Below are 11,608 nucleotides of genomic sequence, written 5' to 3' on the forward strand. Positions count from 1 at the left end.
AAAGGGGCAGAATATTGATGTGTCACAGGAACCACGCGATGAAACATTTGTGACACGTTTTATTCAACTTTACAGCTCTGTCGATCGAGCAATTAATTTGAAAAGAAGTCATTGCAGCGTCACTTTGAGATGTCACTGCGAACTGATGAATCGTAAGTTGCTGCACCCTGCCGATGACTTTACAGCTACGTCACTCAACGGGCACCCTTATGTTACTTTCACATAAAGGTCACATTTTAGTCACTGCTTTTAAGGGATCCTCTTTTTTTTCTCATAATCAAAATTTATTCCCAAATGTATTTAACCTATTGAAGCACGAGTTTTTTTTTTTTTTTTGACAGAAAATAAATAAGTTATAGTTCAAGTTAGGTTTTACGTTTTCAGTAATGGGAGGTGACTCTAAGGAGCAGGGAAAGAAAAATTCATAAAAAGTATTTTGTAAAAACAAAATGTAAAAGATTTTATCGCATGTTTATTTTGAATTTCCACATGTTAAAAATCAAGTTAAATAAAGCTTTCATACTTACAAGCATAAGAATTGCTGAAAAATCAGTTTGGCGATAAAAATTAATATATATTACCTTTTTCACAATAAAGAACTACTTTACACAAGAAAATGTGGTTCACACAGGAAAAATGCTGCATAGTTGCCATCTATGGTAAACAAGTTTAATAATTATTTTTGCTACAACAGAATTCAGACGCGCGTTAGAAATAAAATAACGCGAGATTGAAATTTGACTTTTTTTCTTGCTCTATTTTCAGGAAAAGACAAAGATGTAAGTTTGTACAATAAAGTTAAAGAACAATAGATGACGAAAATGCAAAAAATGAAAAATTTGCAGATACTACCCCTTATTTTTCCACAGCAGTTTAATTCTCATAATAAGGAATGTGTCTGCAACATTTACTATCATCGAACACAACATTATTAAGCATGAAAAGAATTACATTTTACGAACATTCGTTTGGAATCGAAATACTTCTTCTTTATAAAAGATTTTTGTACGACAAGACAGCGAAATAAAGAACGTGGCGGATGAAGGCAAAAATAAGAGCACGTTTCGGAACGAATCTAGCTGCACGAGAATAGCAATTGAGCATTTAATCAAAAGGCTGAATAGCAAGTGAGTGATTAACGAAAAGACGAATCCAACTTGGGTGATAAACTGAAAGGATGAATAGTGGCTAGATGATTAATCAAAAGACGAATATCAAGTGAATGAATAGCAAATGATTTATTAATTAAGAAAGTGTATAACAGTTACGAACGTGAGTTATTAACTGGGATGTTATAAAACAACCGAATGCATTAATAAGACAGAACCAAATTGCTTAATGTCTACCAGGCAATGGAGAAGGATGAATTGTGTAGCTAAGATAGATGCGGAATTTTCTCATAACTTTGCCAAAGACGGTTAAGCGTTTGGTTGAATGTTAGCTTGTCCCAGAAAAACTAATTTTTATTTATAGAAGTGATAAAGAATTGGATCATGCTGACATAAGAAGTTAAACATTCACTCTGAATATAGTAAATATTTGATAGAAAAATTTTGAGAATTTCTTTGCTCAATGTAATGTGAAAAGTGGAACATTTGAGTTTATGCCAACACTTTTAGAGTTGAGAAAGAAAACACAATTTATCACAAATATCACCGAAAAAAATGTTCATTATGAACTTCTTTATGAAGAGAAGTTGGTTTATACGAGTAAAAGAATATACGACGGTTGAGGATTGAGAACGTAATGGACATGATGAATTAAACATTCATCTCTCAAAGTAAGAAACAAAGTTTATTTTTACTTTGTTTTAAATATTATTTTCTTGCCATTAGATATTGATAAAATTGATTATAATATTGTCATTTAGAATAGTCAATAATACGTTTTTCTATGTTACACTTTATGATGAATGAGAAATTTTGCTAATAAAAAACAACAGAAATGGAACCGTCTCAAAATTATTGCCATTTAAAAATGTTTGACAGGTGAAACATAATGTAAGCCCTGTTTAAACCAGCAATAGAGAAAGCAATATTTTCTCATTAGATAGTCTTTAAAACTTAGATTTCCAGTCTCAAAGAATGGATGATGACTCAAGAAATAAGATTCAAACTCCAAAGGAACACACACAAAATAAAGTCACTAAAAACTTTTAATTATTCAAAAGTTATAAATATTCTTCAATTAACTGCTGCAAAATTTAGGTTCCACTAGCCAATGTCCAACTAACCTATTTTAAATGCAGTAGAGACTAAAATTATTATGTGCATTCGATTAGATATTAAGGCTGTGGTTTTTTCCTTAAAATTTTTTTCGGTTCCAATCAAAATTTTTTCAATTCTGTTTCGATGGCAAAAAAAGAAAAAGAAAACCTTTCCAGATTTCTACTAGAAACATTATAGCCTCTCCTAGATTTAAAAAAAAAAAAAAAAAAAAAAAAAAAAAACACGTAACCATCACCTTTTTGTGCTGGGAAAATACACTGGTGTGCAAAAATTAAGGACGAGACGGTTTTCTCAATATAACTTTGTACAAAAGCTTTCCAAATCAACACATTTAATACCGTAAGATCCCCAATACGTAAGGACATGTGTAATGTAAACAACACTTACTAAAAGAGAAATCAGAGGGATAAAAAGAAGCTTTATTGAAAAAGTAGCATGGAACGCAATGCGACTGAAGGCCGAAACATTCCTCTGATGGGTGTCCAGCAAGAAACATCCGGTCTTTAGTAGGGGATATGATCTCCCCCGGCTGCTAGGCAGGTTTCACAGCGTCTGCCCATGCTGAGAAACTAGCCCTTTAGTGAGTTTGGAAAAACTCACTCCCCATGGAAGTGGATCGTTCCATTACTATTGCAAGTGGGGAAAGGAAGAATATTTCTTCCTGAATTTAAAATAGTGGCGCCATCTACTGGTTTCAAATTGAAACAGCAATAATGCTTTTCAAGTTTTTTATATTTTAAAATAAAATTTTTCTACAAGCTGAGGTACTACTTCACTCCTGGAAAATTTACCTTGTTCGGCAAATATTCTCTAACGACGATTTGGCGACATCTTTGCAAGATTGATTTCCAATGTCAGAATATCCGTTTTTATAAGATCGATATGTGTCTAACCATATTTTATCATTTGGCACAAGTTGGAATTCTGTTCCGCAAATTAAGAATTTCTGCCCTCCCAAATTTAAGTTTGGGGCGCCCTGCCTACGAGTTACATTTCTTTTGTTCTAATTGTACTTTTGAGTCATTATTATTATAAAATCACTTTCTTCTCTACTTAATTAATTTTTTAGCAAAACAAACAAACAAAAAAAAAAAAAAAAAAAAAAGAGCAAAAAATGAACAGTATATTTTGCTTACAGAAAATTACTAAATCTGTACTCGGTTCATTTTTTGAATTTTTTAGCAAGACTTATGAATACTTGATTATAGTACACATTGAGTTTAAGAATTTTATGAAAATTTTGATTTGTATTTGTATTAGCTGTATTTTAAAGGATTGATCAATTGTCTTTGATTAATCATGACATAGAATCTACTGGAATATATAATTAAAGATATCATTGATTGAATTTATCTAAATTTAAGATTCAATTTTTTATTCTTTTTTTTTTTTTTTTTTTTTTTTTAATGAATAACTGCCGAAAACGTTTTCATCACTAAAGTTCATCCAAATTATTTTATACACAATCAAATATTTAACTAAAGATGCTATCTTAGTTCCTTTTAAAGTAAGCATTCTGCATCATTAATCATCAACTTAATGCAAATATATGTTATATTGCATGAGGTTCTGCCTTAGCCCTGGCTTAGGTGCAGTAATTTACTGTCATAACCTTAATGTTTCAGTTCACTTTCATCATCCAAAATCCGTTCCGAGTCGTCATCCAAATTAATTGAAGTTGGCCCTGAAAACGGCCTTTTTGTTTTAAAATGATCAGACATGGCAAAATAGCACGCTGTAAACAAAATCGTAGCCACAGAATATAAAAGAAACAATTCCCCCGCTCTTCAGCGGAAAGTTTCTGAGCATGCGCATTAGTTTGCTTCGAGAGCAGCGAAGATCTCTATCTTCCCCACCTGTAAGGGAAATGGAACGATCCACTCCCGTAAGGAGTGAGTTTGGAAAAGAAGGGCTAGTTGCTGAGAATGAGGGTTTCAATGAGTTGTTGAGGCATTGCTGCCCATTCGTCTTGCAGCGCCAATCGAAGCTCCCGAATCGTTACTGGTGGTAAGGTACGAGCTGCCAAGCGTCTGCCTAGAAAATTCCATACATGCTCGATGGGATTGAGATCCGGAGATCGTGCCGGCCAATCCATACGTCCAATATCCTCACTCTCTAAGAGCTGTTCGGCAGCTACTGTGCGATGACATGGTGCATTGTCGTCCATGAAAAGGAACTGCAGACCCATAGCGCCTCCAAAAAGACGCACATATGGAAGAAGAATCTCGTTACAATAACGGGTCCCGTTGACTGAACCTGCGTCGAAGATGTGAAGGTCTGTACGACTACCAAGCATGATGCCTCCCCAAACGAGAATACCGCGACCTCCATACTGTCCCTTTCAATGATGTTCGAGGGATGATTGCGGCTTTCCCGCTCTCTCCAGATGAGTATGCGATGAGAATCGCTACTCAGACTGAATCTGCTCTCATCTGTAAAGAGAACTCGTCAACATTCATTGTCTCACCAATTCCGGTGTTCCCGGGATCACAGAGAACGCCTTCTCCGATGGGCAGGCGTTAGAGGTACACACCGTATAGGGCGTCGTGCAAGCAGACAACCACCGTGCAGTCTTCTGGTCACGGTGAAACGCGATATCGGTCGTCCAGTCGCCTGTGTCGTGTGTCTAGCGATTTTTCCCTCTGTCTGCCGCCTGTTTCTTCTGGCCTGTAAGACAATATACCGGTCATCTGTGGGTGTGGTTCCTCGTGGACGACCACTACTGAACCCCCGGATAGCTGTTCCTGTAGTTTGAAATTCTCTCCAAAGTCGTGAAACGATGCTGTGAGCAATTCCGAACTCTGCAGCCACACTTGTCACACTGCGGCCTTCCTCCAACTTCCCAAGGATTCGACCTCGGGTAAAAGCATCCAGATGTCGTCTAACAGATTGACTATTTGCCATTTCTCGCTGAGGCAGCAACTCGGTGTGATTTTAACTGCTATACGGCGTGCAATCTCTTTGCCAGAAATACTGATCTTACACCGACAACATGCTTTATACTACTCAGACACTCCCCCATTACGTCTGCCTGCATATCTGCGCATGTGCTACCGTACATAACCTTACTTAATCTCCTGATTGGTCTTTCTGTCCGCTCAGCCTCTTCGTTCAGCTGATATGCTAATTTTTCGACTTCGTCCTTAATTTTTGCACACCAGTGTATATAGTCATTAATTTTTTGCAAGTTGAAGTATTTTCCATAATAGTTTCTGGCACAGAAAATCTTCAATTTTTACCCGCGAATTCTAAAAGATTTTTGTATTTCAAATTATAATTGGCTAATCAGACTTAACTACACTGGAATTGTGTATGAGCATTCGACTTTCCATTACTCTTTCCAGTTAAACAATGCAACTACAAGTATGAATGCAGAGCAAATACAAGCTGCAATCGGAATGCGTCATTTTTGTTGGTCAAATGGTCTAAGATTCGGCTTAGGGTGTAGGGTGATCTACCCTCTAATCGAATTTAATCATATATACATATATATATATATATATATATATATATATATATATATATATATATATATATATCATTACATATAAAAATATCACAAACATGATGGCATTGGGTTGTCTAAGCAAAAGTGATCTAATTGATAGGGTTGGTTCAATTTGAAGTTTCAATAATTGAGTAATTTTGCTGATTTTCTGCGGGTATCTTCAAATTTTGCAGGAATCCGCAAATTTTCAGCAGATGTTTTAAATTCGAAGTAGAAACTAAATTTTCCACAAATGACGCTTATTCACTCCCGCAAATAACGCTTATTATATTATGTTCCACAAATTACGCTCAAAACTTGACATTTTGGCAGGAAAAAATTGAGAAGCATTTACAAAATTCTGCAAGAAAGCTTCAGAGATTTCTCCGGAGAGAAGAAGAATTTATTCTTTAATTTGAAAATACCTGAAGAAAATCTGCAGAATTACTCAATTATTGAAATTTTGAATGTCGACAGCCCAATTACTGGACCACTTTTGCTTAGACAGCCTTATACTATCATGTGTGCAATATTTTTATCTGCCTTTTTACATAACTTATAAGGAAACTCGATGAGAGTACGTCAAATAAAATCGTATGTTACCCTAAAAGTAACGTCATTTTGAAATCCTAACTGGAACATATTGGAGAGAAAAAAATTGCTGGTCTTTCTGGAATCTTACCAAAACGCAAAAAATATTCCCATGCATTACTTTGTGGGGCTTCAGTACACTTCTAATCCTTTACCACTTAAAATAACCCTTTCTACACAAAATGCGCAGATGGTTCTTTGAAGAGACATAAGTTTAAACTTTACAATTATTCATGCTAATACATCTAAAATGTTAGGCAAATTCTTTTTGCTATATGTATCGATGAAATTCCATTACTTACTTCGTAAATATAGATTGCCAAAGTTGCTGCATAAGCAAATCTTTCTCCAGAAGAATCTACTATGTTCAAATTCCATGGCTGGCATCCGGCCGGAATCAGAGCAATCTGACGAACAAGAGTCATCTGCCTAAAATATAAATGGACACATTGAATGGATCAAAGTATCTGAGATTTAATAACTTCACGTTATGTGGACCAGTTTCTGAACTTGATCCAGTCATCTAATTTCGTATAAAATAAACTAGAAAACCTATGCAAGTTATTGAAATTCAGCAACTACAAACATTTCTTCTAAACTTCAGATGAAATTTAAATGCCATTAAAAAAAAAAGAGAAAAAAAAAAGCACTGCTCATGTTACTACAAGTTAAAAAATCGAAAAAACAATGCATGCATTACTATATAGGTATGTTGTTTATGCTGTATAATATGCCCATTATTCAACTTTGTTGCAAAATTTAAAGCATAAAAACTTGAATATATTTGAGAAGTTTACATTTTCTATTTTTTTTTAAGCTTAATTATAAATGTTTAGTACAGTCAGGTCCCTACTTACGCGAGGGATGCGTTCCAAGACTTCTCGCGGAAGTCGAAATTTCGCGCTGTGGAACAACGTACGTTTAGAATTTTTTTTATAAGCATACCTAATTATTTCAGACGTGTGTTAACCCCCCTCAAATTGTTTCAATCCATTTGTTAACTATAACCGTATATTTCATAAGGAACTGACTTCTTACTGCATTTTTAAAAAAGCGTTACTATTTAACATAAACTACTGTTATGAAAAACAAAATCAATGAACAATGAGAGGCATGAATTAAAACAGTACGGTACTTTAAGTACATGACTGCATTATAATAGCACTGAACAGTAGATATCGTGAACTTAATTATATTTTTTAAAACGATGTAGATGATGGTTTACCCAGTGTTACGCCCTCTTTCTGGCCTTTTAAGCCACAATGAAAGAGCAGCTTCTATTTTCACGATGTTTTTATTTTGTTTAGACACTACTTTGCGAGCTTCAGTATTAAAACTAAGTTCTGAACTTCTGCGGATTTCTTCTTCTTGACTTCGGAATGTACGTATCGAAAGATTCTTATCCAATTGTCGTGCTACCTTCGAAGTACTTTTTAATTTTTCAAGTATATCGAGAATCTTGACCTTTTCTTTAATGGTCAGAAGCTTTCTCTTTTTCTTTCCACTTCCGCTTACTTTTAGATGAAAAAGTGCATTTGGGAGTCATTCTTTTTTATCGATGCTCATATGTAGAATGAATAATAATAATAATAATAATAATAATAATAATAATAATAATAATAATAATAATAATAATAAAAAGTTAAGAATTGGAGCGGTTATTTGTATAAACTAAAGCAAAGCGTTGTTTGACTGAAAATAAAATGCGTGAACTTCCGCTTTCAGTGATGCTAAAGGGATGAAAGTCCATTCACGAAACCAATATTTAGTTTCAACAAAGCCCATTCTAAAAAATTCATTACTCATGAAAAGCTCGCGTAATAGCCATTTCGCGTAAGTCGGATCGTGTTGTAGCGGGATCCAACTGTAGTTGTTTTAAAACCTGTACAATGTGAATACTAAGTGTATCACAGAATCAGGGGGATGTACAGGAATTTTGGGGCTCGTCACGAACGACTTTTTTAGACCCCGCATCCAATATGTTTCACCTCTACTACTCCCACAAAACAAAATGTCAAAAACATTATTTTAATTATATAACATTCCGTTAAAAGCTATTAAGCTTACTTCCATCCCATGTGAGTTTTATAATATGAATATCAATATTATGAGTACTATGTGATTTTTAAGCTAAATATTTACCAAGAATTATTACCCTTATAGTAATGAAATAGTAGCGAATCTACAACCTAACTCTCTCTCTTCGTTGCGTCAACACACAAAACAATATTTCAAACGTATTTTAAATGTGTTACATACTATTCAATGTCAGCAAGATTATTTTATCTTTGCATTAATTCTTGAATTTTATAATAAAAATGCAAATAATGTGTGATTTTATCTTCAAATACTTTCTCACAAGATCTTGGTTGAACCATCACAAATCCAAATTATTGTCCATGCATGTATTTCGTAGGGTTAATCGCAATTTGTGTTTTGAATTACGTGGCATACTCTTAAAAATAACCAACCCTACTTACTAGTGAAAGAATTTTGCAACTTTCAGAAAACTTGACAGCATACGTACAAGAGAAGTATAATACTGAAATTTGAAATTAAAATTGTGAAAATTTCAGTATGAAAGTTTAAAGCAATTAACTGTTCACTGCTCATGCGCGAAAGATATCAATTTATGACCTTCATAGTTTAAAACCCTAGTAGATCCCCAAATGATAATAAAATTCCAGTTCAATACCTTGAAAATTTAGAAACATATTAGTGAGCACAATTTCAATAATTCTTGGACAGGTGGTGAATCGTGAGGGATCGTTCGCGAATAATTTGTTTTTATCATGAATCACACTTAAAGATTAGTTGGAAATTTTGCGACCGATCCCTTACGATTCGTCATCTATCCAAGAATTACTAAAATCTGGCTCATTAGATCGCCGATATCTTTCTGAATTTTTTAAAAACATGAACTGGAATTTTACCATAAGTTGAGGTATCTAATTGGATTTAAAATTATGAAGGTTACAAATTGCTATCTTTTGCGCATGCACAGGGAAAAAGTAATTGCTTTAAACATTCATATTTCATCAAATTTTTAATATTTTAATTTCAAATTTTAGTACTATGTTTCTCTTGTATGCTGTCTAATATTCGGAAAATTTGGTAAGGAGTGACGGAAAACTTAGCGTGCTATGAGTCAAAAACCTTCCAACAAAATGTGTATTTTTGAAAGAAAAGCTTGTCTTCGTGTATATAAATGATGCTTACACGAAAATATTGAAAAAATTACGTAATAGGTAAACAAAATCTGAAATTTATCGCTTTTTCTATTGACGATGAAGTACGATCAAAATTCTTTTTTGTTTTCTCAATTTGATGCTAGTCCCCCAAATGCATAGGTAATTTACTTTTTATTTTAAAATGGTAGATGGAGCGTACGATTTATGTAAAAAAAATTTCAGAGCAATTGGTCTCTTATATCTCGAGAAATATCTATAAAATGTGAATTTTTGAAAGTGTCCTAATATTTTTGGTGATATAGCGCACGCTTCCCCAAATGTTTTTTTTTTAAATTAATAGTCATCTTGGTACTAATGTAGCTATGTAGCAAGTGAGTTCTATATTCGCATTTGGAAGTATGTAAACAAAAATATGAATGAAACTAAAAAAAGAACAAATATGACATATTTAATAACAAAACTGCTTGAATGTACACATTGAAGTTTAACTAGACCAAAACATCTAATCTTAAATGCAAGAAAAAATACCGTTTATTACACTTTGGGGGTGTGGGTAACGATAGAATGGGCCCCAGCAGAACCAAATACTAGCAAAAGGGGGTCTTTGCTTCATGAGTCTCCTTGGGCAAAGTTCCAACTAACCCATGAGTAACGGATTTATCACGTAGCAATTACGAGGAGCACCCCACGACACAAGGGCTCTGAAGGGATTCCAAAAAAGCAAATAAAAATATTTTCCGTAAATCTTTTCATCTCTAAGGGCCCCCCAAAAATGCTTTGCAATGGGCTCCCAAAACTTTCAAACCCGCCACTGTTGATCATGTATTATTAAGTTTGTGAAGAGATCTTGATAATGGAATTATGGAATCTTAATAAAGTAAACAAAATGTTTCTCTTACCATTAAATTAATCATGGAGAAAACATCATTTATCTCATCTGAATCCCTCTCAAACGTCAAATCAAGCATAACTTTGAACGAAAATTTTCCCGACATGAAATATATGCTACCAATAGAATCAAAACCAAAACTGAAACTTTTCCGTTCAAGGCTAGATTTGCGGTGTTACCGATGACATGGTGTCTTTGTTATGTTTATGATTTTCTGAACGCTGACATTGCAATTTATTTTTCAACATTTTACATGCGCTGTGGCCTGACGGATTTATACGTTAGTCATTTATTTCCAATTTTAATTATACATTTACTAATAGCTAATTTTAATAATGTAAAATGAACGTCCTTTATTTTAACTTACTTTCTGGCTGAACTACGAGTATATTTAAAAAAAATTTAAAAATTATAAAGTTTACATGTAAAATTATTTCTAAAATTTCGGGCCCCCTTCTGGCTCGGGCCCGGGCCAGCAGGTGTGCCTTCTCCCCCCGCCCCGCACGGAATTACAATTGATGAATTAAAAATATTGATTATATGTTCTATGAAACAAGAATACTTGAGAGAATCTTCAAGCATTCTATAAATCAAACAACGCTTATTTTATTACAAGATTTATGATCAACCAGTTTTTTAAACCTTTGTACACATTGTTAAACATTGTATTTATGATGATGTTAGAGTTATTCTTCAAAAAAGTCACCATCTTGTCCCAGGGTAGTTTGGTTTAAACCAACGCCTTTGTCTTCATTATTGAGATGTGTTGAAAGAATAGTTGAAATATTTGGCTTTGTATTGTAAAAAAAAGGAATACATTAGGATTGGAAAAACACTTCAGAACTTGTCTTTTTATTTGAAGCTTTGAATTAAAATGATTAAAAAAATGGTATTCCTAAATGCATTAAACCAGGAGAAATTATGTCTACAATGAAAAACAAAGCGGTCTTCTTAAAACCCATTTGTCCTATTTGTATAAGTCTTCGCTATGATACATTACGTAAATTATTACATGATCTATAACTTTTTTATCTTTAAACAAAATGGGTCTGTGTGGGTCTTTTGATTTTTAAAATTGTGAAATGTATATCGGACTTTTGATTTATTTGCAGATACTGCAAAATACTTTCAATATGCTCAGAATACTTTTTAATTTCACTTTTAGTTATATATTGTTCGTAAAAAGCTATAATTACGAGGAAATTGATCTACAAGATTTTTA

General features: G+C 33.6%; 1 protein-coding gene across 1 annotated transcript in view; it reads right to left on the minus strand.

Moving 5' to 3' along the window:
* Positions 1-6,731, minus strand: part of LOC129218153 (WD repeat-containing protein 17-like) — a 151,601-nt gene extending 144,870 nt beyond the window's left edge. Inside the window, 1 exon segment of the mRNA XM_054852368.1 lies at positions 6,609-6,731. Coding sequence (XP_054708343.1) covers positions 6,609-6,731 — 123 coding nt within the window.
* Between the last annotated feature and the right edge of the window lie 4,877 nt (positions 6,732-11,608).

This window comes from Uloborus diversus, chromosome 3 (genome assembly GCF_026930045.1).
Source record: "Uloborus diversus isolate 005 chromosome 3, Udiv.v.3.1, whole genome shotgun sequence".
NCBI lineage: Eukaryota > Metazoa > Arthropoda > Arachnida > Araneae > Uloboridae > Uloborus > Uloborus diversus.